The 26,268-nt window shown below is 35.7% G+C and overlaps 1 protein-coding gene and 1 long non-coding RNA gene across 14 annotated transcripts; one reads left to right on the forward strand and one right to left on the reverse strand.

The window, feature by feature from the left end:
* Positions 1 to 26,007, reverse strand: LOC145212417 (uncharacterized). 5 transcript variants are annotated; one of them, XM_080080528.1, is made up of 8 exons: positions 10,778 to 10,840; positions 9,627 to 9,803; positions 9,196 to 9,439; positions 8,961 to 9,108; positions 8,032 to 8,206; positions 7,195 to 7,266; positions 614 to 748; positions 1 to 543 (listed from the first exon to the last, which is right to left on the reverse strand). In XM_080080528.1, exons 3-8 carry the CDS (start codon positions 9,305 to 9,307, stop codon positions 424 to 426), a joined length of 762 nt encoding a protein of 253 aa, XP_079936654.1. In that variant the 5' UTR covers positions 9,308 to 9,439; positions 9,627 to 9,803; positions 10,778 to 10,840; the 3' UTR covers positions 1 to 423. The 5 variants fall into 5 exon arrangements, with proteins under 5 accessions (XP_079936654.1, XP_079936653.1, XP_079936655.1 ...); XM_080080527.1 differs by having other exon boundaries at positions 9,196 to 9,803; XM_080080530.1 differs by having other exon boundaries at positions 474 to 543; positions 607 to 748; positions 9,196 to 9,803.
* On the forward strand, positions 21,156 to 22,807 carry LOC145212419 (uncharacterized). 9 transcript variants are annotated; one of them, XR_013856692.1, is made up of 3 exons: positions 21,156 to 21,623; positions 22,213 to 22,343; positions 22,553 to 22,807. It is a non-coding gene; the product is annotated as an uncharacterized LOC145212419 (long non-coding RNA). The 9 variants fall into 9 exon arrangements; XR_013856694.1 differs by having other exon boundaries at positions 21,157 to 21,623; positions 22,130 to 22,343; XR_013856697.1 differs by having other exon boundaries at positions 21,157 to 21,623; positions 22,146 to 22,343.
* Positions 26,008 to 26,268: the final 261 nt, after the last annotated feature.

Below are 26,268 nucleotides of genomic sequence, written 5' to 3' on the forward strand. Positions count from 1 at the left end.
TTTCTGTGTATCATTAATGTATTCATATTGCAAGTAAAAAATACTTTCCAAAAAGAGAAATCGGTCAGTAAATACAATGGCAAGAAACACAGGTAAAAATAACATTATTCTTTAGTATTACAGTAAATGTATCAGAAATATTTTTTATTGGACAGTAAGAGAAGTGTTGTACAATTTACCAATTCCTGCAAAATAGGAATTTTTGCACAAGGGTTGGTAAACTTTTAAATCCTACAGTTTATTTGTACACTTGCTTTAACTTCTACAGGTGGCACATTGTTACAAATTACTACAGGAAAAGTTTGTATCTCTTGTTAAAAAGCGGAGTATGTACAACTCATTGAAGTCACATTTTAGAAACAAACCAGGATGCCTGTTTTCCTAGATTACAAAAAGATTGCTTTGACTGGTGCTTCCTAAAAACTATTTGTTTGTAGTATTTTCATTTTTAAATTTTATTAATGGTTGTAATGTTTCAAAATCATGTTGGGTGCAGGTTCCATCGTCATGAAGAATCTCAAGCATATACATTTTGGTAAAATCCTGAAACCAGTTTTGTTTAGTTAGGGGTTGTTTATAGAGATAAGCTACAATACCAGGGGTTACCTTTTACCTTTGGTTGAGAAACATGTAGTAGTGTTTCATCTTCTTTAAACTCCATCATTCCTGTCCTACACCACATTACAAAGCATTCACTGCTCCACCAAACACATTTTTGGCCAACTTGGGATTGTGCCTTTTCAACAATCTGAAAAAAGAAAGCAAGTTGGGTAGTTTGTACTGCTAAATTCTGACAGGGATGAATCATTGTGCAACCATAAGGTGGTTTTCTTACATGTTGCCAATATATATCTACTACAACCTATTTAATGACTAGAGAGGGGGGGGGCACGGTTGTGCACGGATCGTTTGTAAAATAAACTTGATTGGTGGCTTAGAACATTTTGCCATGGCACATACACTATAACGTATTTGGAAACGTTAATATATTTCCTATTCATAATTTGAAATGGGTCCCATATGATCCACCTTCTTTTATAATCTTAGTTGTCCCTGCAAACATTCAAAGTTAAAAACAATGCATTTCAAGAGATAACCATGAGAAAGTTTGTTATTGTAAGATAAAACACTGTGATCAGTACTTATAATCATGCTATAAAAAGTACATACTATGCAATACTGATAAAAATTCAGACATTGTTTGAAGTTTGTCCTATTTGAAGAAGGGGCAAATAATGGCCAAATAAAGTATGACACAACAAATGAAATCCTATAAATAGCAAATTCTACTGTTTAAAAACTTGTCCATTTTAGGGAACTGGTGGGGGAATATTAATCTACAGCAGTGGTTCCCAACCTTTTTGACCTTGCACCTTATCAAAGAGATAAATAGTTTGCGGCGCCCTGGCAAAATTGGATCAATTTTATGAGGTTTCTGTATTTCAAATAACTGTATGTAATAACACAGAATGAGTTGTACAGTATAGCATGCATAAATAAATGTATCTATTTGAAAGTAAGTGTGAAATTTGGGCTTGGCTTCTTGCACAAAGTCCCTTAATATCTGGGGGCACATTCGATAAAGACACCCGCATTTCGTCCTCGACTATAAGTTGCCGTTTTCGTTTTTTTTATGTTCGACAATACAAAAAAGCCACTCACACATATGCACATATGCTTTCAAACGCACCTTAGTTGGCAAACAAAATTCGTACCAGTTTGTATTCTATCGCGATTTACAAATTGACAAATGTCTTCGTGGCCATTTATGGACCCGCCACAGTTAAAGGGTTTATATCTTAGCCATTTCTCGATTAGCTATGCATCGTGCTATTAGCTATGTATAGATCGGTTAGCTATGTATCGTATTCCCATGAAAAAGTTTCCAACAATGTTATCATGATGAACCAAGCGAATCGCCGTCTAGTGTTAAATGAAATAAATGAGTGCTTAACATTTATTACTGAAACTCGGCTAAAAATAAATAAATTCCGCACGGCACGGGTTAAAGTTAAAATAAACAATGGGCCGCAGTAATGCAATGTTAATATCTCGCGGCACCCTTGAGCACCCAGGGTGCCGCGGCACCCCGGTTGGGAACCACTGATCTACAGGGTGAAACTTAACAATCAACACATATAACTGGCCATTCTACAAGCCATACAAATTTCAGCCAATTTCATAACTGTTTAAAAAACTCACCTATTTTAGGGGCTAGAGGGGTAAATATTGGGGTTACAGGGTTAAACACACAATTTTGTTCAAGTTACGTTGGTTTTAAAACTTTTCCAGCTGAGCGCAAACGCGCTTGTGATGCTATTGATCAAACAAACGTCGGTTGAAACGCAACAATTGGAAATTTTTGCAGACCAACATTTAGGTATTGTGTGGCGCAATAACTTTCTCTAATAAAAAAAGGTAATAAATTTATGATTTCTAAGCAGTGTTTAATGTCCGTTTGCAAAACACTGCAACAGGCTAAACTTGGTCCAAGGTAATAAGTGCCTATTTGCAAAACAATGTGACAAAAACTTAAGGCTAAAGCATGTAAAAGGTGTCGGTGTTTGGACGTGTAAAGTAGTAGACTGTGAGTACCGGTAGGTTGTTTTTAGTTTTCGCTCGAATTAGTCGGTTCAATAAATATAACAAACGTATTTTTCGCATTGTTTACCATATTATTCGTGAAGGGTCGAAGAGAATTTAAAGAGATTAAAAGGGGTTGATCAAAAAGTTAAGGGTCGAAGAATTTGCGATCAAAAAAGTGTGGGAAGCCCTGTTTAAGGTATAAAAAAGTTTAGTCCATACTCTTTTTGCATCATTATTGTCATATAAATACAAAAGTAGTAAAAATGAAAAAAGTAGTTTTAATTTAATCTATTGCTTTGACCTCGATATTGCTGCCCGAGGTCACTTTTAAAAACAAGTTTTCCTAAAAAACATTAACAGTTGTACTAGAGACATTGTAAACTAGAAGGGTGGCTTAGCACATTTTGTTGTTGCATTTACACTATAAACTATTTTAAAACAGAAATATATTTCCTATGCTTATTTTGTGTTGGGTTCCATATTAGCCATCGCCTTTTATAACCTTAGTTGTCTCTGCAGGCAGAAATTCATGAGTCCCCACATATGTAAGGTTAAAAATAGTGCATTTCAAGAGAGAACCATAGTCCACATGCTCCCCAAATTTTAGCCAATTCCGACACTGTTTTATAAACTTACCCATTTTAGGGGGCTAGTAAGGTTACTAATGGGGTTTGACACTAAACTAAAAAAATATGAAACCTTAATGCCTCAATCAATAGTACAGCAAAATTTCAGCCCAATCTGCCAATGCTTAAATAATCGACCACGAGAGGTGTTTTGAGCAACAACCGTTAATGCTTCTGACATCATAGGGCTTTTTTTATAATTATTATTTTTTTACGACAATCAGAGGACAGTCCAAAAACTGAAAACTGTCCTTTGTCGTTCACCATACGAGAAATAAACGTATTTTCAGATAAAGGGTAGTCGATAATAATAGTAAACAAAAGAGGAAAAGCGAACGAAAGAGGTTAAAATGTCAATAGATCGGCAGCAGAAATCAAAATCTATTACACGCTTGCAGATATTTGTGAACGGCATGGAATAATGACAGTGTGTGAGCGTCTGTTAAATCAGGATGACCAAATAGCATAAAACGAATAATTGCACCAGGAGAAAGATTGGAAAGAAATGAAGCGTTAAACTTAGCGTTTTCTGTCAGAATATTCGAAACAGCAGAAAACAAAATTGTGCAAGGACGAATCAATAGTGGACAGTTGAGAAACAAATGTTGCATGGTTTCTACGGCCTGACATGCACAAGGGCGAAAGTGCCTGGGATTGATATTGAGTGGGCTATGGTTAAGTCGAAGCATGCAATGAAGCGCAGTTGTCTTAGGACAGTGGTTCCCAAACTGTGGGCCATGGCCCAGTACTAGGCCACCAAGACATTTTCAGTGGGCCACAGAGCCATTTGAACAGATTCTACTGTTTTTGTTATACTGTAGATATTATGCGCTTTGTTTTGAAAAACATAATATTTGTAAAGAATTTCGAATATTGTAGCCAAATTTCAGGAGCATGTATCTCATTAAAAATAAATTGGTAGAAACCATTTCGCCTGTCTTTGAGTTATTTTTTGTGCCTAAATTTACAGCACGTGGTGGGCCACGAATCGCTATTAAATAGACATTTGGGCCACGGACCAAAAAAGTTTGGGAACCCCAGTCTTAGGACAAGAGCCATGCAGATGTAAGGTTCTGACTGGATACGTAAAGAAAAGTTTTTTAACTTTATTTTTAAAAACTGAAACAGATTTTATCAATCGGATTTCTTTTGGAAGTTCATTCCATAAGCGGATAGTTTTGGGAAAACATGAGTTGTATTTGGTATTTCTGCGGCACGCAATGGGATGTATTTTGAGGGGGTTACGCAAGTCATATTTAATTAAGTTTTTAACGTATTCAGGAATGCAGCTTTGTAAATATGAAGGTCCTATGCGATTTAGAACTATGTGAAATTGAACGAGAGAGTGAACGTTGTGACGAACACGGAGGGGTGTCAAACCAAGGTCCTGTAATATTTTATCATACGAAGTGGTCCTCATACACCCTAAAATTAGTTTAGCCGATTGGTGTTGCACATTTTCTAGTGCTTCACAGTCAGAGAAGTTACATTTATCGAATAAAATGTTGCCATATTCAAGTGTGGGAAGAACGCAAGACCTATAAAGGGTAAGGATGATATGCCGGGAGACTGTGTTAGATATTTTGCGCAATCGGTTAACTTTGATTTGTGCTTTGTGGCAAATGTAACGAATGTGGTCATGCCATCATAGGGCTTTAACAAACCCCTAACTGCCATGACGCAAAAATGTCCACCAAGCAACCCACCAATGAGTAACATATAACTGGTTGCCCTTGTAAGACTATTGCGCCACATAATTTTTTCGTTTGTGGTGCCCAGTAACATACAAATACGTTTTACACTTTGGGGGCTTGTGGGGTAAATGTTGGAGCTACAGGGTTGAACACAACAATCGACACCTATAAATGTCATATTCTACAAGCTATCCAAATTTTGGCCAATTCCAACATTGTTTACAAACTCACCCATTTTAGGTGGCTAGCAGGATAAATACTGGGGTTATCAACAAAATTCGTCATTCATTGCTCTGATGAAGCCCTACCGATCTGGTGGGCGAAACGTCAGCGAAAATACAAGTTATGGATAGAAACAACTAGTATTTTTGTTTAACATTACACCAGTTGAACGACATTTTTGTTAAATATGCAACCTGGTGGACGAAAACGCCTGTACAGGGTTTTTGATAGCATGTAGTCCTTAGTGTTCAGCAATACCGTTTTGCCTAATTTATATATGAATTGAAGCATTGTTTCTCAAATTTATTTGTCAAAAATAAACAAGCTACTTTGTGACAAAAAGTCGTTTTTGTAATACAGTACTAACAAGTTAACCTTTACTACCCTCTCGTTGTGCAGGTGCCCAAGCTGACAATGACCATGTAATGACCATTTATTGCAGCTTTGAGATGTCAAGTTCAATCTTTAACCCTTATGTTAATCAACAATGTTTTGCCTGACATATACAACCGAAGAACGTTTTATCACAGTTGGGTGTGAAACCTTGCCAAAACTAAAATGTGAGTGACAACTTAATAAAACGGCATAGCATTGCTGCACAAAAACAGCTGATTTCTAATTATCGAAAAGACGGCCTGGTAAAACGTCCGTCTGTGTGCCATGCAAAGAATGTCCGCTCTGCTTTAAACTGCCTTTATTCTAAACCAGTGAATTACTCTCTTGAGACTTCTATCAAACTGAAAACATAATATGAGCTGTAAAGGTAACCATTTGGCCAATAGAGACAAAATTTTAAATACTAAACGAGGGACTCACTACAAACAAGTGGGGTCAAACTTCAGAAGGATCAAACTTGGATCATTGCCTAACATCTGTTTAAATTTAAATAGCACTATTTCTTGACCAAACGTGTATAACAATCCAGCGTTAGACAATTAAAAATGAATTATATAATGTTTTTTTATCAAAATGTATTATAATCACTGGCGTTTAGTACGGGGGAGACGCCCTCCCATAATCAACAGAAGGAAAAACAAATACAACCTATACCTCCAACAATTAAAACTTTACTTTAGTTCAGACTGTATGTCCAAAGTCTGTTTTAAAACCGAAATTTCTACTAGAAAACACCAAAAGTGCTATGATCACTAAAAACCTAGGAGGCCAGGCTGTGGCAAGGTATAACAAAGAGTTTTGCAATATCTAAATGTTTTCCTAAAGTAAGTTCCAGGTGTACAGTAAATGTGCTGATAATGGCAACTTACACTGTTAGTTTGTTGCTTTGTTTTACAGCAACTTCTTATGTGGTAAATACAAAACCTAACTGTACATTACTTTTTGTTAATGTTAGATAGTTTGTTATGAAACACATCATACTAATGGCAGCCAAGACCCTTTACAGCATGATACTACCGACTAAAAATATTAGAGGTTTATTTTAAACAGCATGAACATTGTCAAATTGATTGCATGTGACACATGAACTGATTGTGTTCCAATCACCCAGAATTTATCTTATGCAACAAAATGGCTGGCAAGGCCACACAATTTTTTACTTATATTCTAGACCTGGGCTGTGCAACCTGCGGCCCGCGGGCCAAATGCGGCCCCTGAAGAAAGGTTGTGCGGCCCGCAGAGATGCTTGGATTTCCTATGTACTGGCAAGCGCGTCCAAATATTAAATGTTTTCGAGCAGATTAATGTGCCCGGTGCTATTTTTCTGCGATCTGGCAATATGTGACTAGATTTAAATGCAAATTTTACTTGTAGTTAAGCATATTTGGTAAGCAACAAAGTTAAATCACGTTGTATACACAGGTGCAGACCCGCGATCTAATTTTGGCAATTGCATGTGGCCCTACAGTAACAAAGGGTGCACACCCCTGTTCTAGACTGCAACGTAGTTACTGGCTTGATTGAGCTAAACATATCAATAACAAACAAGAAGTATGTTGTCAACAATTATTTAAAATTAAGGGTCACATTTATGACATAAAGAGCCGATAAACATAAACAATAAACAATCAGATGTTTTAACTCCTTTAAAGTAACAAAATGATTAATACCTGATTTGCAGGAAGTACTTTCAACTTGTACACTTTGTTTACTTTTCTCAGTGGGTGATCAGAAAATGCCACCTAAAACAAAACATACTTAACATTGGACAGCCTACCTTTCTAAACATAGGATTTGGTAAATTCAAACAATTTTAGGACAGTTCTACCGGAAAGCCAAATACAGATGATACCAGGTAATTGGGGTACAAAGTTGCCAAGCATTTAACATTTCGTTAACCCTAAACATGTTGTCTTTAGGAATTTACACGGTTTTCTCACTCAGAATTTTCAAAACATTGTGGTTTGCCACATCAACAAAGAAACCAAAAATCAGTTGATCAAATATTTCTATGAAATCAATGGATTGTCGATTTCTAGGAAAAACCTTGCACAATTACATGGTTCATATACATTTGGTACTTAATTTTAATGGAACAAGCCAGCAATAGACAGGAAAAGTAGAAAAAAACAATGTGTTTCCCCTATCAAGGAAGAAGACCCATAATTAACGATAGGTAGCGATTCGAAAATTGTTTACATTAACGAGATTTCATGAATTTGTAATAACTGGTTTCCTCTGTGTTACAGCCACTTACAAAATAAAACGCCATGCTGTGACAAGGGGGAATGACTGGGTCAATCAAGCCAAAAATTAAACAAACAAGAATCACTCTCTTAACAAATACCGTTTGCATATAACTGGAACAAAAATAATGCTTAATATTTAAAACAAAAACATGAATACACTTTTATTGACATAACCCAATCCGAAATAGACTTAGTTTTGAACAATTGAGGCACTGCTTAATAATTCAAACCAACATACACTTTATGCATGCAAAACACCTTTATGTCTTGGCGGACAATTTCCTCATTATGAAGACATACACAAATTTCATCTCCAGCATACAATGTCCAAAATCTTGGGGTAGCTAGAACCTCAATTGCATCACCCGGCCTAAATCTTGGACAGCTGTGAACTGTGCAAGTCTCTTCATTCAATTTTTCCTCCGCTATTATTCTGAAAATAAAAATAAAATTGAAACTAGATGGGTAGCTTAGCACACATTGCCATTGCATATATACTATGACCAACTTAAAACAATAATATATTCCCTACACTTAATTTATATTGGGTCCCACATTAGCCCCTGTCTTTCATTAGTTGTTTCTACAGGCAGTAACTTTTGGGTCCCCACTCATGCAAAAGATGAAATAGTGCATTTTAAGAGATAACCATGAGAAAAAATTTTGTGTTGTAAGGCAAAACAAATGATCGGGGGTTTAAGTAATAATACTATGTAGAGTACAAACTATACAAATTGGATTCAATCCAGACATTGTTGGAGTATGTCAACAGCTATCCAAATTTCATAAATTTTAAAGGTTGTTTAGGAAATTCACCCATTTTCGGGGGCTAGTGGGGTAAATGTTGGGGCTACAAGGTAAACATATCAATCGAAACCTACAAAAGGCATATTTTTCATCAGCGGTTCTTAACCAATTTCGTCACCCCCCCTTCAGGGATGGTTGACCACTCCAAGCCTCCCCTCTTCTACACTTACAAATCAATACAAATAACAGTGTTGCAATTGCATTTTATAGTTGACACTGTTTCTTGGCAACCAACTCGTTAATGCGAGTTTTAATATCAGACAGCGTACACCATAAGTCACCTTCCAGCTTGTGTCTGTATTGGACTTATTGGCAACAAGTGCAAAAAATGCGGCTTTACACAAATATGTCGATCCAAACATAACTAGAACACCAAGGACCTGAGTTGCAATGCAAGGGTAAACAGGGAGGTATTTGGCCCAGAACGCCTTAAGGTCCAATTTTTTGAAGTTGTCCTTGACTGCAGAATATAGGCCACTTCGCACTGAAGTGTGTTTCTTCCAAACTTCCATGATTCTTGTTTCTCGTCTATATCAGGAAAATATTTAATAAATTCTGCTTTTAAGTCATGTAGGTAAGTTTTTATTTCTGTCTTCAAATCAGACCCAAGGTTACCATTTGTGAGAGCAAAATCAAGGGTACTAAAGCTTGCTGGATTTCCTTGTTCAAATTGATCTTTCCAAAGGTGAAGTTTGGACATGAAAGACCGAATGATGTCATGATGCATAATGATATTAATATTTTTTCCCGTGAAGTTGAAGGCAATCAACAAATGAAATAAGTCCACGAGAAAGGCCAGTGATTGGTAAAAGCCTTGGGATCGGAAAGTTGTCCAATAAAAATTCCTTCTTTCTCGAATCTAGAAATACCAACACTTCTTGTAATTAATGGGGCCAATGTAGCATATTTCCCTTAGACAACCATTGAATATTTGTGTGAAAGACTTCATGATCAGATTGCATATCCTTACACAGAAGCTTGAACAGACGACTGTTAAGCGATTCTGTCTTTATATAGTTAACAATCTCAATAGCTGTGGTCAGGACCTCAGTGAATTGGAGGCAAAATTCTGGAGGCTAAGGCTTCATGGTGAAGTATGCAATGTGCGCCTACTACAGATGGATTTCTTTGTTTTGCCCTGAATAAAGCCTGACCACAAGCCAGCATGGTTGGAGCTCCATCCGTGCACAATCCTGCCAGTGCTTCCCACGATAGTTGGTCACCTCAAAAAAGTTTGACACAACATTAAAAATATTTTCTGAAGTTGCACGACTTTTAAAGTGACAGAATAGCATTTCCTCTTTTATCATGGTAACTGACATAAAACGAACATACATCAGAAGCTGAGAACAGTTTTCAACACCTGTGGTTTCATCACATTGTATAGCAAAGAAAGCAGACATTTTTTCATTTTTTTAAGGAGTTGATCTTCGATATCCTGCTTTATCCTTGCCAGTACTAGTTCTGCTGCCACAAGCATGCTAGGTTTTACAAGAGACTCCCCAATGCTATCACTTTTCTTATTTTTTGCAACCAACATGGCAATCTCAAAAGATGCCCCAACAACATTCAAGGATCTTTGCTAAAATGTCCCACCCATGTCCAACTTAACCTTCTTAAATGAATGGTTTTTTATTTCCAAGAGTGCTTTAGATTTGTTGGCTAAGACAGTTTGTACTGTTGACAAGTGTCGTTTTAAGTGCGAGGGACACATTGCATCATTGCTAAACGTCTAATAACAGACTTACACTGGGGGACTTCTGTGTCACCTTTTTTCATCTATACAAAACCAATTTGAATGTAGTCGCTGACATACTTTTTTTTGCTGTTATTTCGATTATGTTGTATCTTTTGATTTGTCAGTTAATTTTTAGCTATGTAGGAACTGTAACATAATAAAAAGTTAACCTAATTCTTTCCATAAAGTTGGAAATGTTTTGGTTATGTAATTTAGCAGGAAAAGTGTCTGCACTGAGGAAAATGAGTTAAATAGTGGATTGTGTAAATTTGAGACAAGAACCTACTTTAAACTTTATTTCCCAAAAGTCTGTTATGTTCAATATCACATTAAAAAATGTTAGTATTACCTGAAATTATAGTTTCAAAACATGGACTGAAATGATTTGTTTGCAAACCATATGTGCACATTCCAGTTTATGACTATTCTGTTTAAATAGTTGACACTGAAAAAGCATACCTTTTATCCATTAATATCGTGTACATTATGGGATTGGTTTTGTTGTAATCAACACCATCATGAATTACTCTTTCATTGCAATCACCTTCGGTGCTATGGAAAACAAACATCAAATCCTCTAGAAAATACAATATATCCAGTTTCATTACAAGTAGTTTTAAATCTCAGACACTACTGTAGGCAAAAAGTAAAAGTGCAAATGGAAGGGGTTTTCTTCATATCTTATCTAGTCTTGTCCTATTTACTGGTTAACCATAAACACCACGGCCTATACCAGGGGTGGCCAACCTTCTACATACCATTCGCCAACTTTTTAACATACCGTGTTGGATGCGCCATAAATGTCTCGTAACCCCACCTTCTATGACTACTTCTTGTATATAGAGAGAAAGAGAAAGAAACAACTTTTGCATGAGAAGGATAGTAATAAGAAATAAGAACTATTAAGTAAAAAATAACTCTGATAAACTTGATCAAATTAATTTACCTGGTTTAATGAGATTTTTGAGCCTGTTTTGATATTTATTAGTTTATTAATTTGATTTTCATGATTATCAAAAGAAGGCAATGCGCCCTTTCTAATCATGCAATGCGCCACGTTTGGCGCATGCGCCATAGGTTGGCCACCACTGGCCTATACAGACGAGTCCAGTAAATCGCATTATCGATTTGCCCAGACATTTGATGCGATTAACATGATAATGCGATAACCCGATTGCTATGTAAACAGTAAATTCCGTTAATGTAAGTGCTTATTTTCACTTCCCCAGCTAAAACAAACTTGCAGTGACGCTCAACAACAGCCAAGGAGCAGTATTTTCTCTCTTTTTTGACGAAAATAGAAAGAAGTACTCATAAGTCAAAACTAGATTTTTCACTTACAGCACAGAACATGATGTCATGCTTCCTAACTGTCATGGCTATGGTGCATTCACCCAAGTGTTATGAAAAAAAAAAACAGTAGCAACACACACACACACACTCTTTAATTGGCGCACATGCCACAGTTCGCTTGATTTGTGCTTGCAGACAGGTTTATTTGAAAAGATGTGTTACATCACATCACAGCCAAATTTTGGAAGGGGCCCAACATTTCAATTTGGGAACTTCCCTGTGATGTTTTAGTTCTGCTTTGGGAAGTTTCTCTTATACAAGAGCTAGGCCTCTCGCTTAATATAAAATCATAAGGCCTGTTGTTTCTTGCCTATTACGTTTTCTAGTTCAAACCAACAGCGACAAAGTGCTAGGTGCAGATTTGTAAGCATGCCCATTGACAAAAAGAATAATTGATTTAGCAAAACCTTTATAAACTGTGAGTAGTATATTATAAATCACGAGTGGAGACAACAGTCGCATATAATAACAGACTGAAAACTTTGACAAGTCTGAAGTCGTCCACCGTTTTATTAGACATATATATTTCACCTAAGTAATAGGCATCGTCAGTATCTAAAAACAAACAGCGCTAAAAATCGTATGCAAGTTAAACTGTAAAGCACTGAGCAAAACCTTTAATGACTCTCTTAAGATTTTGGCCCTACATTCTAGCTTACTCAGCAAAACTGCAGCTGCAAGATTAGCGAGACTGTTACATGATCAACGTGTATCGTTGCTTCAAAGATTAAACCAGCAACAACTACTAGAGGAACTAGAATAGTGGTTTTCCTATATATTGCCAGTATATATATACTACATCATATTTAATGATTTATAACATATACCATTTACTACATTTATAATGGATATATATTTGGCACCTACATTTCATTGGGTTCCTATCTTTTTCCTGGCACTTTATAACATAATTGTTTCTGCAAGCATAATCTAATGGGTCCCACACATATGCATATGCGAACAGTAAAAATAGGGCACAATCATTGCTAGATATTTACCTATTTATTATACACATCATTTGATCTACACATACGAGTGTTTTTGCAAGCAAAAACGAATGGGTCCCCACATGCGCGGTTGTGCGGATTATGGTAAACAAACATCCTGGTTATTTTTAGATTCTTAAGAAAAAACTTAACCAACTTTAGCCTTAACCCAACTTTAAAAGTTTTGTCCTTATTCTTTTTGTATCATTATTGTCATGTAATTACAAAAAACAGCAAATAAGAACAGGAAAAATACTTTCAATTTAATCTCATGCTTTGACCTTGATATTGTCGTTCACGGTCAGTTTTTAAACACAATTTTCCAAAACTGAAAATGTGCTTGATAACTTAATAAAACGACATAGCATAGCTGTGCAAAAACAGCTGATATCTAATCACCAACACGACTGTCTCATAAAACGTCCGTCCGGACGTCAAGCTGAGCACTCCCGCTGCATTCACCTGCCTTCATCGTAAGCAAGTGAATTACTCCCTTGAGAGTTGAGACTTCTATCTGACTCACAGTGTACACATATTATGGGCTGTAAAAGTAACTATTTGGCCGATTAAGGCAAATTTTTAAATACTAAACGAATAACCTACTGCAAACAGTTGTTTAACATTTCAGCACATTAGGGCTTGTATTTCTGGCCTAAAACTTATTATTTTGGGGTTTAAGGGGTAAAAATGGGTAAATCCAATAAAACGTTACAAAATTCTTTAAAATAGCTTACATTGCACCAACCAACAAAGCATGAAACCCTTAGATTATGTACTTGGGTCAGTACAGCCGTTTTTGTTTTGTTTTGGGGGCCTGCGGGTGAACCGCTGGGTCGTTTGGGGTTATTCTTCAGGAGGATCGGAACAATAATTAACATCTGTGCAAATTTAAATAAATTTACAGCACTCTTTCTTCAACAAATGCATTTAACAAACCAGTGTTAGACAGAAACGAATATTTTGGGGTTTAAGGGGTGAAAATGGGTAAATCTTTTTTTAAGGTACAAAATTCTTTGAAATACCTTATATTGCACCAAACAACAAAGCATATAACTCCCAAATGAAGTACTTTAGCAAGTATAGCCGTTTTAAAAGTTTCACATTTTGGGGGACTGTGGGTGAACCAAGGGATCCAACGGGGACCCATAATAAATGCCTTTCTTAATCGATGATCCACCTGATAAGTTGTGCAAGGTCAAGAATAGAAGACACAAAATATGCCAAGCACTAAATGTCATCAATTTTGTGTATCTAAACAACATAGTTTGATTACCTGCGATCTAACATTTTTGACAACCATTACCTTCAAGTAGAGATCATCAAGTTTATGGACAATTTTCTTTACAAACAATGGGCGACGGTTTGGGATTTTTAATTCTGATGCAATTAAACGGTAGATGCGATTAACCAGATTCGTCTGTACCTACAGTGGATATATAATAAAAAAAAGTAGTAATTTATTGGCAGGTTGCCCATCATGCTTGAGGCAATTTTAAACTCCACAGAACTGGAAAGAGGACAAAACTCTACCATTCTGCACTAGTTGCCTGGTAGATAAACATTTTTTCATGTCAAACGCGTAGTGTATATGACTTCGCGTAATGCCATAAATGATTCGGTTGATTCGGCAAAACCGCCGAATATTTGGTTTCGTCTGAACTGAAATTTAACCGATTCGGTACATCACTGGTGAAAAAGTTTTCAATTTTTTCGTTTTTCGATTTTTTTTTCAAATTAGGACAAATTAGTAGAAAGCATCAACCCAAACTTCAAAAGGTTTTGTCCATATCCTGTTTACATTATATTGTCATAGATATAAGTAGCAAAAAAACATATAAAATAGTAAAATACTCTTAACCCAACAATTTAAGTTTCAGATTTAACCTCGATATAGCTGTGCAAGGCCAGTTTTGAGACAGTTAAAACTTTTCCTAGAAAACCTAGACAGTACTACAAATATTGACAAACTAGAAAGAAATTTAAAGGTTCTGTGCTTTAGCAGCCTATTGCTGTGCAATTGTCAAATGACCATTTAATGACCTTTTGACATGGTTTTCAATAGCATGCAATCCTTGTTCTACAATAACGTTTTTCCTAATTTAGATGTTACTCACTACTCACATATTGTTTCTGGAGTATAGGTGTCAAAAATAAAAAAGCTTTGTTGTCACAAAAAACATTCTGATCTGTGTTCTGCGATACATACAAGTTGACCTTCAGTGACCTCCCATCGTATGGCAGCCAAGCTGACAATGAAAAGTTAATGACTCTTTATTGTATCTTAAGTTTTTTACCTACATGTTAATTAACAACATTTGCCTGACATGTACAAAAACAAAGTATCGTTTTAATCACTTCTACGATATAAAACCTTCACTAAAACTAAAAATATTTGTGCTAACTTAAAACTACAAAGGTGGCTTTCTAATATACTCCCTTTTAACATCTTATATCGTATTTAACAATTTACTATACACACCATTTGATCTACAAACATGATTGTTTTCGCAAACAAAATCGAATGGGTTCCCACACACGTGCTTGTGCAGATTTAAGTAAACAATTGTTGCAAATTATTAGAAAGCATTAACCCAACTTTAAAGGTAAACATAACAGATTGTTTTTTACTTAACTTTGTTTTGCAAACCGAGTACCATTGACCTCTAGTAACCTCTCACGGTGCAGACGCCAAGGCCGTTTGACCTTTTGATATCGTTTCAATACGCAGTCCTTCGTGTTCAACAATACAGTTTTGCCTAATTTATACATGACTCAAGTATTGAACCTTGGATTGATTTGTAAAAAATAAACAAGCTCGATATGACAAAAAATCGTTCTTTTTTGCCTAGTCAACATGAACACTGATAGAAAAAAAATAAACGATAACAGCGTTAAGGGTAACCAACTCCAGTCAGGAGCAGTTACCTGGCTCGGTAGGATTATGAGGTTCGTCAGGTCATACCCGATAGAAATCAGCTACTCGCCGAAAACAATCAAAGTTAAAAAGGATTGCAGTGTGGAAAGTACAAACTATGCATCAGAAAGGAAAAGTGGAAAAAGTGATTTTGGAGATGAAGAGATTAAAAATTGATATTCTTGGCATATCTGAAATGAGATGGACAGACCAAGGCGAAATTACTAAACAAGGATTTAAAGTTATATGGTCTGGAGGTAACAAGCATGAGCATGGCGTTGGTTTTATATTGGGAAATAAAACTGCTGGAAGTTTTATGGGATGCTTGGCTGTGTCTGACAGAATCATTCTTCTCAAACTGAAAGAGCAAAGGACTAATCTCAACATTATTCAGGTTTATGCTCCTACTAAAAAATCCCCTTGATGATGAGATTAGAATGTTCTACACACAACTGAATTTAACTAAGAAGAAATGCAAACACGGTGAAATAATAATTGTGATGGGAGATTTTTAATGCAAAGGTGGGAACAGGAAGAGACGGAGACATTGTTGGTGGGCATGGTCTTGGTGATCGTGGAGATATATTCATGGATTGGTGTCGTATCAACGATCTCACTATAAGCAACACATGGTTTCAGAATCATCCACGTCGCATCTGGACATGGAAATCACCAGGAGACCAGACAAGAAATCAAATAGATTACATCACAATTTCAAGGCGCATCAGGAAGACTGTTTTAAATGCATGCCAATCTGAAGATTTGTCGAAAACTGGTAAGAAAACTACAATACAATGTTGACGCCTGTCAAAATGCAGGATTAAAGTAAGTACTGAAACATGAAATGGGTAAAGCACTGAAAAACTTGAATGACAAAAACCAGAGAAACTGTCACTGAGAATATCAATGGAAAACAACCTGTCGAAAGTCCAGAGAGAGAACTTGCAAAGCTGGATGACAGATGAAATAAGAGGTTTACTGGAAAAAAGGCATAGAACCAAAAGAAATCTTTCAAAGTACAAGGAATTAGATAAGTTTATTAAATTAAAGTGCAACTCAGCTTATGAAGAATTTCTAAATCAAAATTGTCAAGAGGTAGATAAGCTATATCAGCACGAAAGAAGCCCTCCAAAAAATTAACCAGCTGAATAGAAAGAAGGTAAACTGGATAAAATCAGGCTGTAAAACCGAAAAGATCTTGTTTGAAAAAGAGGAAATTAGACATCGTTGGCAAGAATACAACCAGGAGCTATAGCGACCCAACAAGGAACGCCCCGCCAATTATGTTTAATCAACCACTAACTGGACCAGACATAATAAAATGTGAGGTTGAGGTCCTGATGAAATTCCAACAGAAGTTTTGAAGGCTTTGGATGATATTGGAATCGACTTACTCCTACACCTTACAAATAGCATTTACAACACTGGTCAAATTCCAAAAGACATGCGAAAGTCGATTTTTGTCGCACTGCCAAAAAAAGCAGGAGAAATCAAATGCGAAAATCATAGGACAATCAGCCTTATGAGTCACATTGTTACATTACTTCTAAGAATATGTATGAATGGAATGAAGAACAAAACTAGAAGGGTGGCTTAGCACATTTTGTTGTTGCATTTACACTATAACCTATTTTAAAACATTAATATATTTCCTATGCTTATTTTGTATTGGGTCCCATATTAGCCATCGTATTTTATAACCTTCGTCGTTTCTGCAAGCAAAAACTCATGGGTCCCCACACATGCAAAGTTGAAAATAATGCAATTCAAGAGATAACCACGAGAAAGTCGGGTGTTGTAAGGTAAAACACAGTGATCGGCACTGGGCTTAAATAATAATACTATGTAGAATACAAACTATAAAATTAGATTCACCCCAAATATTGTTTGTCCTATTTAACGTTTTAAAAACTGACCCATTTTAGGGGGCTAGTACGGTAACTAATTGGGTTCGACACACAAATTAAAAAATATATAAAAACCACAATGACTCAATCAATAGTACTGCAAAATTTCAGCCCAATCCGCCAATGTTTAAAATTTTGACCACTAGAGGTGTTTTAAGCAACTACCGTTAATGTTTCTGACGTCATAGGGCTGTTAACAAGCCCCTAACTGCCATGGCGCAAAAACGTCCACCAAGCAACCCACCAACGAGCAACATACAACTGGTTGCCCTTGTAACACTATTGAGCAACAGAAATCCTTCGTTTGTAGTGCCCAGTAACATACAAATACGTTTTACACTTTAGGGGCTTGTGGGGTAAATGTTAGGACTACAGGGTTGAACACAACAATCAACACCTATAAATGGCATACTACACAAGAAATCCAAATTTCAGCCAGTTCTGACACTGTTTACAAACTCACCCATTTTAGGAGGCTAGCGGGGTAAATACTGGGGTTATCAACAAAAACAAAGTGGGATGCACATCTACATGAATATATCTACCATCTGTGTAAATTTCAGCCAAATCCATCAAACATTTTATGAAAAAACGAGTCAGACAAACTTTGGGTAAAAACACCCATTTTAGGGAGCTAGCGGGGTAAATACTGGGGTTATCAACAAAAAGAAAGTGGGATGCACATCTACATAACTATATCTACCATCTGTGTAAATTTCAGCCAAATCCATCAAACATTTGATGGAAAAACGAGTCGGACAAACTTCGGGGGAAAAATACCCATTTTAGGGGGCTAGTGGGGTAAATACTGGGGTTATCAACAAAAACAAAGTGGGATGCACATCTACATAACTATATCTTTGATCTGTGTAAATTTCAGCCAAATCCATCAAACATTTGATGGAAAAACGAGTCGGACAAACTTTGGGAAGAAAAAAAAGGAAGAAAACAAAAGAAAAAAAACAAAAACAAATTGAGTAAAATCAATGTGTCCCCTTCAGGGAAGGGGACCCATAATTACCGCAGAAATTTCAGAAGAACAATATGGGTTTACGATTGACAAAGGGACACAAAATGCAAAATATGTGATGATAATACTCCGAGAAAGAGCAATCGAAATGCAACAAAAACTTTATGTTTGCTTTCTTGACTACAGGAAAGCTTTTGATCAGGTCAATCATGAGCAGATGCTACAGATGTTAAAAAACATCAACATTGATGACAAAGGTCTGAGAATCATCCAAAACCCATTACAACTGACATGCAGTGGTGCGTGTGGGAGACTCTGAATCCAAACCTATTACTATAGAAAAGGGTGTCAGACAGGAATGTGTGTTATCTCCAGACCTCTTAAATTGATATGTCGAAAACATCTTAAGAAGTATTGCTGACTTAGAAGGGATCAAAGTTGGTGGTGTAAACATCAACAATATTTGATATGCTGATGATACGGTACTTATTGCAACATCCAAGAAGAAGCTTCAAAAGTTGAAAAAGAAAGTGAGAAAATGGGAATGGCTTTCAATGAAGATAAAACAGAATGTATGGTCATTGCCAAAGTAGCAAGAGCGCAAAAATTTATACTAGTTTCAGATAAACCAATCAAACAAACCCGTAGGTTTAGATATCTTGGTTGTATAATAACAGACGATGTCGGTGCAAATATGAAATTAAAGCCAGAGTTGCACAGGCAAAAAATTGCTTGATAAACCTCAAGACAATACTGACAAAGAAAAAATAAAATAAATACCTGTGTGAGAGTTCTTAAAAGTTATGTGTGGCCTGTTCTACTCTACTGGTGTGAAAGTTGGACTTTCACAAAAAAACTGATTGACAACCTGAGTGCGGCTGAGATGTGGTTCTTGAGAAAAATGCAACGAATATTATATACCTCCCATAAAACCAATCATTCAGGCAAATCAACCAAGATCCTTGTTAAGCACAATAAAACTTCGACAACTCAAGTTTTTCGGCCACATAACCAGACAATAAACACAAGAATACTTAATTTTGTGTGGCAAAATATGTGGAAAACGTTCACCTGGACGACAAAGAAAAATGCTAATTAATCAACTGAGGGACTTTCTAGACATCACAGCAGAGATTATTTTTGAACTGGGAAGAAATAGTGACCTTTGGAGAAACCAGTGTTTCATGGCAGCCGAAGCCTGGTTCAGGCATGGCACTGGATGATGATGATGATGATTACAGACTGCACCAGGCATTGAAAAAAAGACAGAAACACATTTTTTGACCTTTTTCCAGGATATTATTTGATTAGTTCTAGGGCAATGGTTTTCAAACTAAAGCCAATAGTCCAATAATGGTACACAAAGCGATTTCTGTAGGACTACCAAGAACCCAAGGTTATTTAATCTTACTTGTGTTGCAAAAAAACAATTGTTTGCGCATAATCGCATGCCTTAAACTAGAATAGTGGTTTTCCTATATATTGCCAGTTTATATATACTACATCATATTTAATGATGTATCACATACACCACTTAGTATATTTATAATGGATATATATACCTACATTTCATTGGGTCCCTATCTTTTTCCTGGCACTTTATAACATAATTGTTTCTGCAAGCATAATCTAATGGGTCCCACACATGTGCATATGCGTTTTGGTAACAGTAAAAATAGGCACAATCATTGTTAAACTGGAATAGTGTTGCGCGTTGTTTTATACGAGGTGGAAAATGGATGAGTCCAACTATTTAAACTTTTAACAAAGTTTCAACATTTTTTTCCTTAATAGCCCTTTGTTTGTTGAATTATGATTTTTAATCCGTACATAGTGTTTCCTGGTGCCGTTAAGTTTCTACATACCAACAATATGATTGCTTAGCTGGGCTTTTTATGTTCAAAACCTGTTCTGAAACAGCTTTATTAACGCTTTCAGTTTGAGAAGTCACATTACACAGGTGTAACAAATCGTGCCGCGTTGTCGCTCTGCGTTTTGAAACACGAACAAGTTGACCTACATTAACATTTACAGCACAATATAACTAACATCGTAACATCTTAATTCCAACCAGTGAGAAATGGTCAAGTGACGACTGCGTTCATGCATGAAGCAGAGGCATTTTTCCATGCGCCACTATTGTCAATCACTCCCATTGCGTCAGCTGTGCACTGAGCGAGTACAAATTTGACAAAAGACAGAATGTAAAAACATATTTGGGGCTGTAAGAGAAATTAATGAGCCGATTGCACTGAAATTTTTAACAGCCAACAAGGAGCACCCTATCCACAGCTGTTTAAAATTTCAGCAGGTTAAGTCTTGTATTTCTGACCTTGTTAACATGTGAACAAACAAACAAATATTTGGGGGTAAAGGGGTAAAAAAGGATACATACAACTTCAAGTTACAAAATACTTTAAAATATGCTGCAATGTACCAATCAAAGAAGTATGAAACTCCAGAATCATCTGCTTTAGCAAGTATAGCCGTTTCAAAAACTTCACGTTTTGGGGGGCTGTGGGTGAACCGAGGGATCAAACCGGGTCAAAATTCACACGGACCATCTTTAGACCAATATCTATAATGTGTGTAAATTTGAAAAAGTTTGAACCATTCTTTCTGGGAACAAATCCGCGTTAGACGGAAAAAAAATATAGACAAAAACAATATGTGTCCCCTTCAGGGAAGGGGACCCATAATTGCTTGTCTGTGATGTCACAAGCTCTGCCGTCTTTTGGAAAAACCTAGTAACCGACATATTTTTCAAAATGCGTTTTTTTAGTGGAATGGTTACTTAATGTTGGCTAGTTTTCTGTGTTAAAATTTGGAATTTGAAAGATATCTAGTTGTCGATATATTTACGGTTAAAAAAACCTAGTAAGTGAAACACAACGCTAAAAGTATTTGGCAAAACCTAGTATTGCTGTTTGACCAATCATGACGGTCGAGTTCGTCACGTGACAACTTTTTTCTGACAGCTGCTTGTTGTCGCCTTGTTTACTTATCTATTGGCATTGCGATTCAGTTTTGTTTGCCATTAAGTAAATACCGGTATTTTAAGTTTGTTTAGCTGTAACTATACCATCCAGTTTCAGTGTTTGTTTAATATGGCTACCACAAGAGGAAAACTAATCTTGGCCCTTAAAAAAAACAAAGAATGAAGCTCCAGTTTCCAGTAAGTTTAGATTAATAAACTTGCTTGCCAGGTTACACTTCTGAAGGCATTAAGGTAGAAATTTAAGTTGAGATTAGAAACACATTGTTAATGACCAAGAGAATAAAAGTTTGAAATATTATAGTTCATGTAAGTACACTTTGATTTCAGCACTATAACCAGGGTTGCCATACCGTCCTTATTTATAAGATTTGTCCTTATTTTGAAGGTCTGTGTCTTAGAAAAGTTCATTGTCCTTATTTCTAAGAAATGTCCTATTTTTAAGAAATGTCCTACATTGCACATGATGTGTCATGGCCCATAAAAATGCAAAGATTTGTTCAAAAACGTTGGTTTCGTTTCGTATGACAATTAAATTTTTCGGTTGTCCTTTTTTGGTTTCAAGTCGATGGCAACCCTGACTATAACCATAAGCAAAAAATAACACATAGATTTGGCTCAGAAACAGGTTATTGTGCTGAAATTAAAACCGCAAGTGTGGATGATATTAATCATAACGTGAGTAGTTGTTGTCATTTGTAGTCTTATCTGACATGACAACTGAGCATCATTCAACTCATCAAATGATCAGGATTCAAAACTATTTCAGCTCCAAAATGACAGTTTTTGGTTAGGAAGAATTGTGCCACTGGACCAAGATTCAGATAGTTTAACCAAAGAAAATCCATATGTTACAATTTCATCTAAGCTTGAAAGTTTACATGCTGAACCTTATTACAGGTATTTTTCTTTCACGCTTGAAACCTTGCATGATGTTAATTTATGTTGTTCAAAGTTAATGATGATTTTTAGCTGATAAAATATAAATGTTCACAAACAGATAAACATAATCATTTAGGTTTGCTCATCTCAAAGTTAACCATTCCAATGTTTTATTAATATTGATAAGTTTTCATGTCTAAAAATATTATAAAAACTGCTGGTCGCAGGACTTCGCTGGAAGAAGGAAATTCATGAAGGGCACTATTCATAAAACTGCAATGTTGGAGCAAAGATATCATGCCATTTGCTGCATGAACTGCCTGGCTGCTGTGGTGCCAAGCTCACAGTTTGCAAAGTGTTTTATATGAACAAATTTGGGAATAAAAACTGATTGTTTATTACTGAATATTCGAAATGGTGCAAATATGGATTGATAGTGTCTTTTTCCTTTCTTTTTGACTAGTTTTGTAAATATATGACAATTTAATAATAAAAAAGAATATTGACAAAACTTTTTTGAGGCAAACAAGCCTTTTTTCCAAAATTACTGAAAGCTGCATGGAGCTTTATTCTTTTTTTCTTCCTTTAAAAGGTCCAAGATTAGCTTTCCTTGTGTGGTAGCCATACTAAACAAACAATGAAACTAGATTTTGTAGTTTAACAAACTATATTTACCAGTTTTGTGACAACATGCTGTTATAAGAAAAAATGACAAGTATATAGTAAATCTGTAAATAAAATATACATAAAAAAGCTACCTTTGTAGATGTTATATGTTTTTATTTGTCATGTAAAAACATTTTTTTGGGTGTCATTCAATTGATGGTTAAACTGCTTGATGTTTTCATGTTAGACTTTTGTAGCATGGTAAGTTAACCACATCAAGAACTCACAAAAGTTTATGACATGTTTTGTAAAAGTATCTTTGCCATGTGCTTGTGTTGTTGTTGAACAAATATACTTTGTATTGGTCTTCAGCACTAGCATGTTGCTATTGCTAATAAAAGGTTTGTGACTGAACATTTGTACTCCAGTATTCTTCAAACAGCTTGAAAAATGGTGACTTAAATGTATTAACAAAGTTTATGAAAAAAATAAAAAGCTTCTGTTTGATTTGTGAGGGCGATAAAGCAAAAAAATCCATGTATTGTTCTGAGCCTAGACTTTTCCAAATTTTATTTTAGTTAGTTTTGAATTTCTTATCCGGTAAAACCTAGTATATCGTTTTTTCATGGATAATAAACAAACTAACAATATGTCGTGAACCGTAGGTATGCCAAAAATTTTTTACTGTAACATGTTTGTGAAAAACACCAAACAGGTAGACAAAAAAAGTATTTTTGGATGCTAACCAACATCAAACGCGTTTTGTGCTTTTTCTCGAAAACTTGAAAATTGCAGTTACTAGGTTTTACCAAACGACGGCAGAGCTGCTCTTAGGCCATTGATGAGAGAGAGAGATGAGTTTATTTCCCTTGGTGAACATAGAGACACAGTAGCACTAAAAAAAGTCAAAAATAGCTGCGCAATGCAAAGATGTTATGAAGCGCAAAATAATGAAGGGCACAATTGGTGGATAATAGTTGAACGCGATGCAGCTACACCGTATTAAACAGATATTTGTAAACAAGCGAGGTTTTAGGTTAAATAAATTCTAAATGTTGTAGTGAGGAAGTTTACTTAGCTTGGGCTGTAAGTCCTACAACTCTACAATGGAATAGTAAACTGACTATTCTGTAAGTCAAAAAGTTTAAACTAGGGTTGGGCATTTGACCGGTCAAATAAAATCTGGTCAATTGACCGGTCAAATACTTGTCAAATAGGTCAAATATCGGTCAAATACTATTCCCATTATTAAATTGCAATTTTAGTTAAAAGTTGGAAGTTTAATCTTCTTCTAAACCATAAGTAATGGAAATGAAGGTTTCAACTCATGTAAATTTGTTTGTGAAATAGGAAATGTTTATATTATATTTATATTATAAGTTTATATTATATTACAGACTTTTCCGACTGCATTGCATGCTTTATTTCATCAATGGCCCCACCTGTGTGTCTGTAATTTTCATTTAGTAATCACATTTGTGAACTGGATTCTCACAATATTCTATATACATCAGATTAAAGTCTAATTTTGACTGAGATTTAACTGCAAAACTCGCTTATCCTGCTTAAAATCGTAATTTGTGCTGTTAAGCTGTTGTCCATTCATGACAAAAAAGGAATATACAAAAGCTTGATATGTACGTACTTTATCCCAATAAGTACTGAACAGTAACTTATCTACAAAAATCTATTCAGGGCAATTATAAGCTAAATATATAGCTACAAACAATTTTTGGATCAACTATAGAAAAAAGGACTGTGGGCCTACAAGTTTACACAGATGGTTTAAATTACTTAGATTTTTTATCTGTCAGTAAAAATGTGCAACATTTGCAAAATGCCTAAGTAAATACCAATGAACTAACTTCCCCTCATGGACCTATCACACTCAAATTTATTGAGATAAAACGGTGCTAGAAGTGATCCATGTTTTTTAATTGCATTGGAAACCTTGCAAAGTTTGCCATAACGTAAATCAGATCTTAATTTCAAATGAAAAGTATATCCTAATTGTTATGGGATTTTTTTCAAATGAACAAAACACATCTACATTAGCTTAAAAATCACTTATTAATACAAGAGTATGCCCTAAACTGTTCTACCTGAGGGTTATTAGAAATAAATTACCCTTTTCAACAACCAAAAAGCAAGTCCAAGAAAATTTACCACATTTTATTTTTGAAATTAAAAATAGTATTTGACCGGTTAAATAAAGTACTGTCAATTGACCGTATTTGACCGGTCAATTGACCGGCTTGCCAACCCTAGTTTAAACACCACTGTCCTTGGCCTGAGAAATAGTCAATGCGGCTTAAACATGTGTTCATAACCCGTTTGGCCTTTGTAAACAAAAAGGTTCCCCACCCCTGTCCTAGATTATGTACTTTAGTCAGTACAGCCGTTAAAAAAAATGTTTTGGGGCTGTGGGTTAACCACCCAGTCTGCAGAATGTGGCAGGTGCACGCGATTTTATTTGAACAAAATTTTTGCATGCTATTTTTTGTGTTTTTTGCACGCTATTTTTTGTGTTTGAACGCACAAATTTTGCACCAAAGGCGTTTAATTGGACTGTCATGACCTCTTTTACTTACTTTGCCCCTGTTGAAATTGGTCTTGTACATAATGTTACAGGTCATGCACACGGGACATGTAGGTCGTGCACATGCGAGGTCTCGTCGGAAACTGCAATGTTCCGCAGACTGGTAAACCGCTGGGTTATTATTGGTTAATATATAGGAGGGTCAACTTTGGATAAATAACTAACATCTGTGTAAATTTAAACAAATTTGCTTTTTCTTCACCAAATGTGTGTAAGAAACCAGCATAAGACAGAAAAAATATGTACAAAAACAAAATATGTCCTTCTCAGAAAAGTAACCCATAATAATAACAAAAATAATGGTAATAAATGGTAACTTACATGATTTACCTGATACACTGTCATCATTTACAGACACTTGTTTATATGCAGCTTCTGCATTTCCCATTTTGCCTCTCTTACATTAACAGGTTAACAGTTTGGTTGTAAAATAATTTAAAAAGTGAAACCTGATGAACATTAACAAAAAGAAGACAAGATACCATGATATTGGTATTTAAGGGCACCAGCAAACAATTACAACATATACAACAAACAAATACAACATCCCACAGGTAAAATGTATACAACTCGTTGGATACAATATTCCACGCCTTTCTAGCATTTAAGAGCAAACAAAGTGTCAAAAAAGTGTTGGTTTGGTGTTCTTGGTGGACATGTCTAAAAGACGGGAATACGGGACGACGGAAATACGGAAATCGAGGTCTAAAAGACGGGACAGACGGGGTTACGGGACAG

This window comes from Phallusia mammillata, chromosome 2 (assembly GCF_965637545.1).
Source record: "Phallusia mammillata chromosome 2, kaPhaMamm4.hap1.1, whole genome shotgun sequence".
Taxonomy (NCBI): domain Eukaryota; kingdom Metazoa; phylum Chordata; class Ascidiacea; order Phlebobranchia; family Ascidiidae; genus Phallusia; species Phallusia mammillata.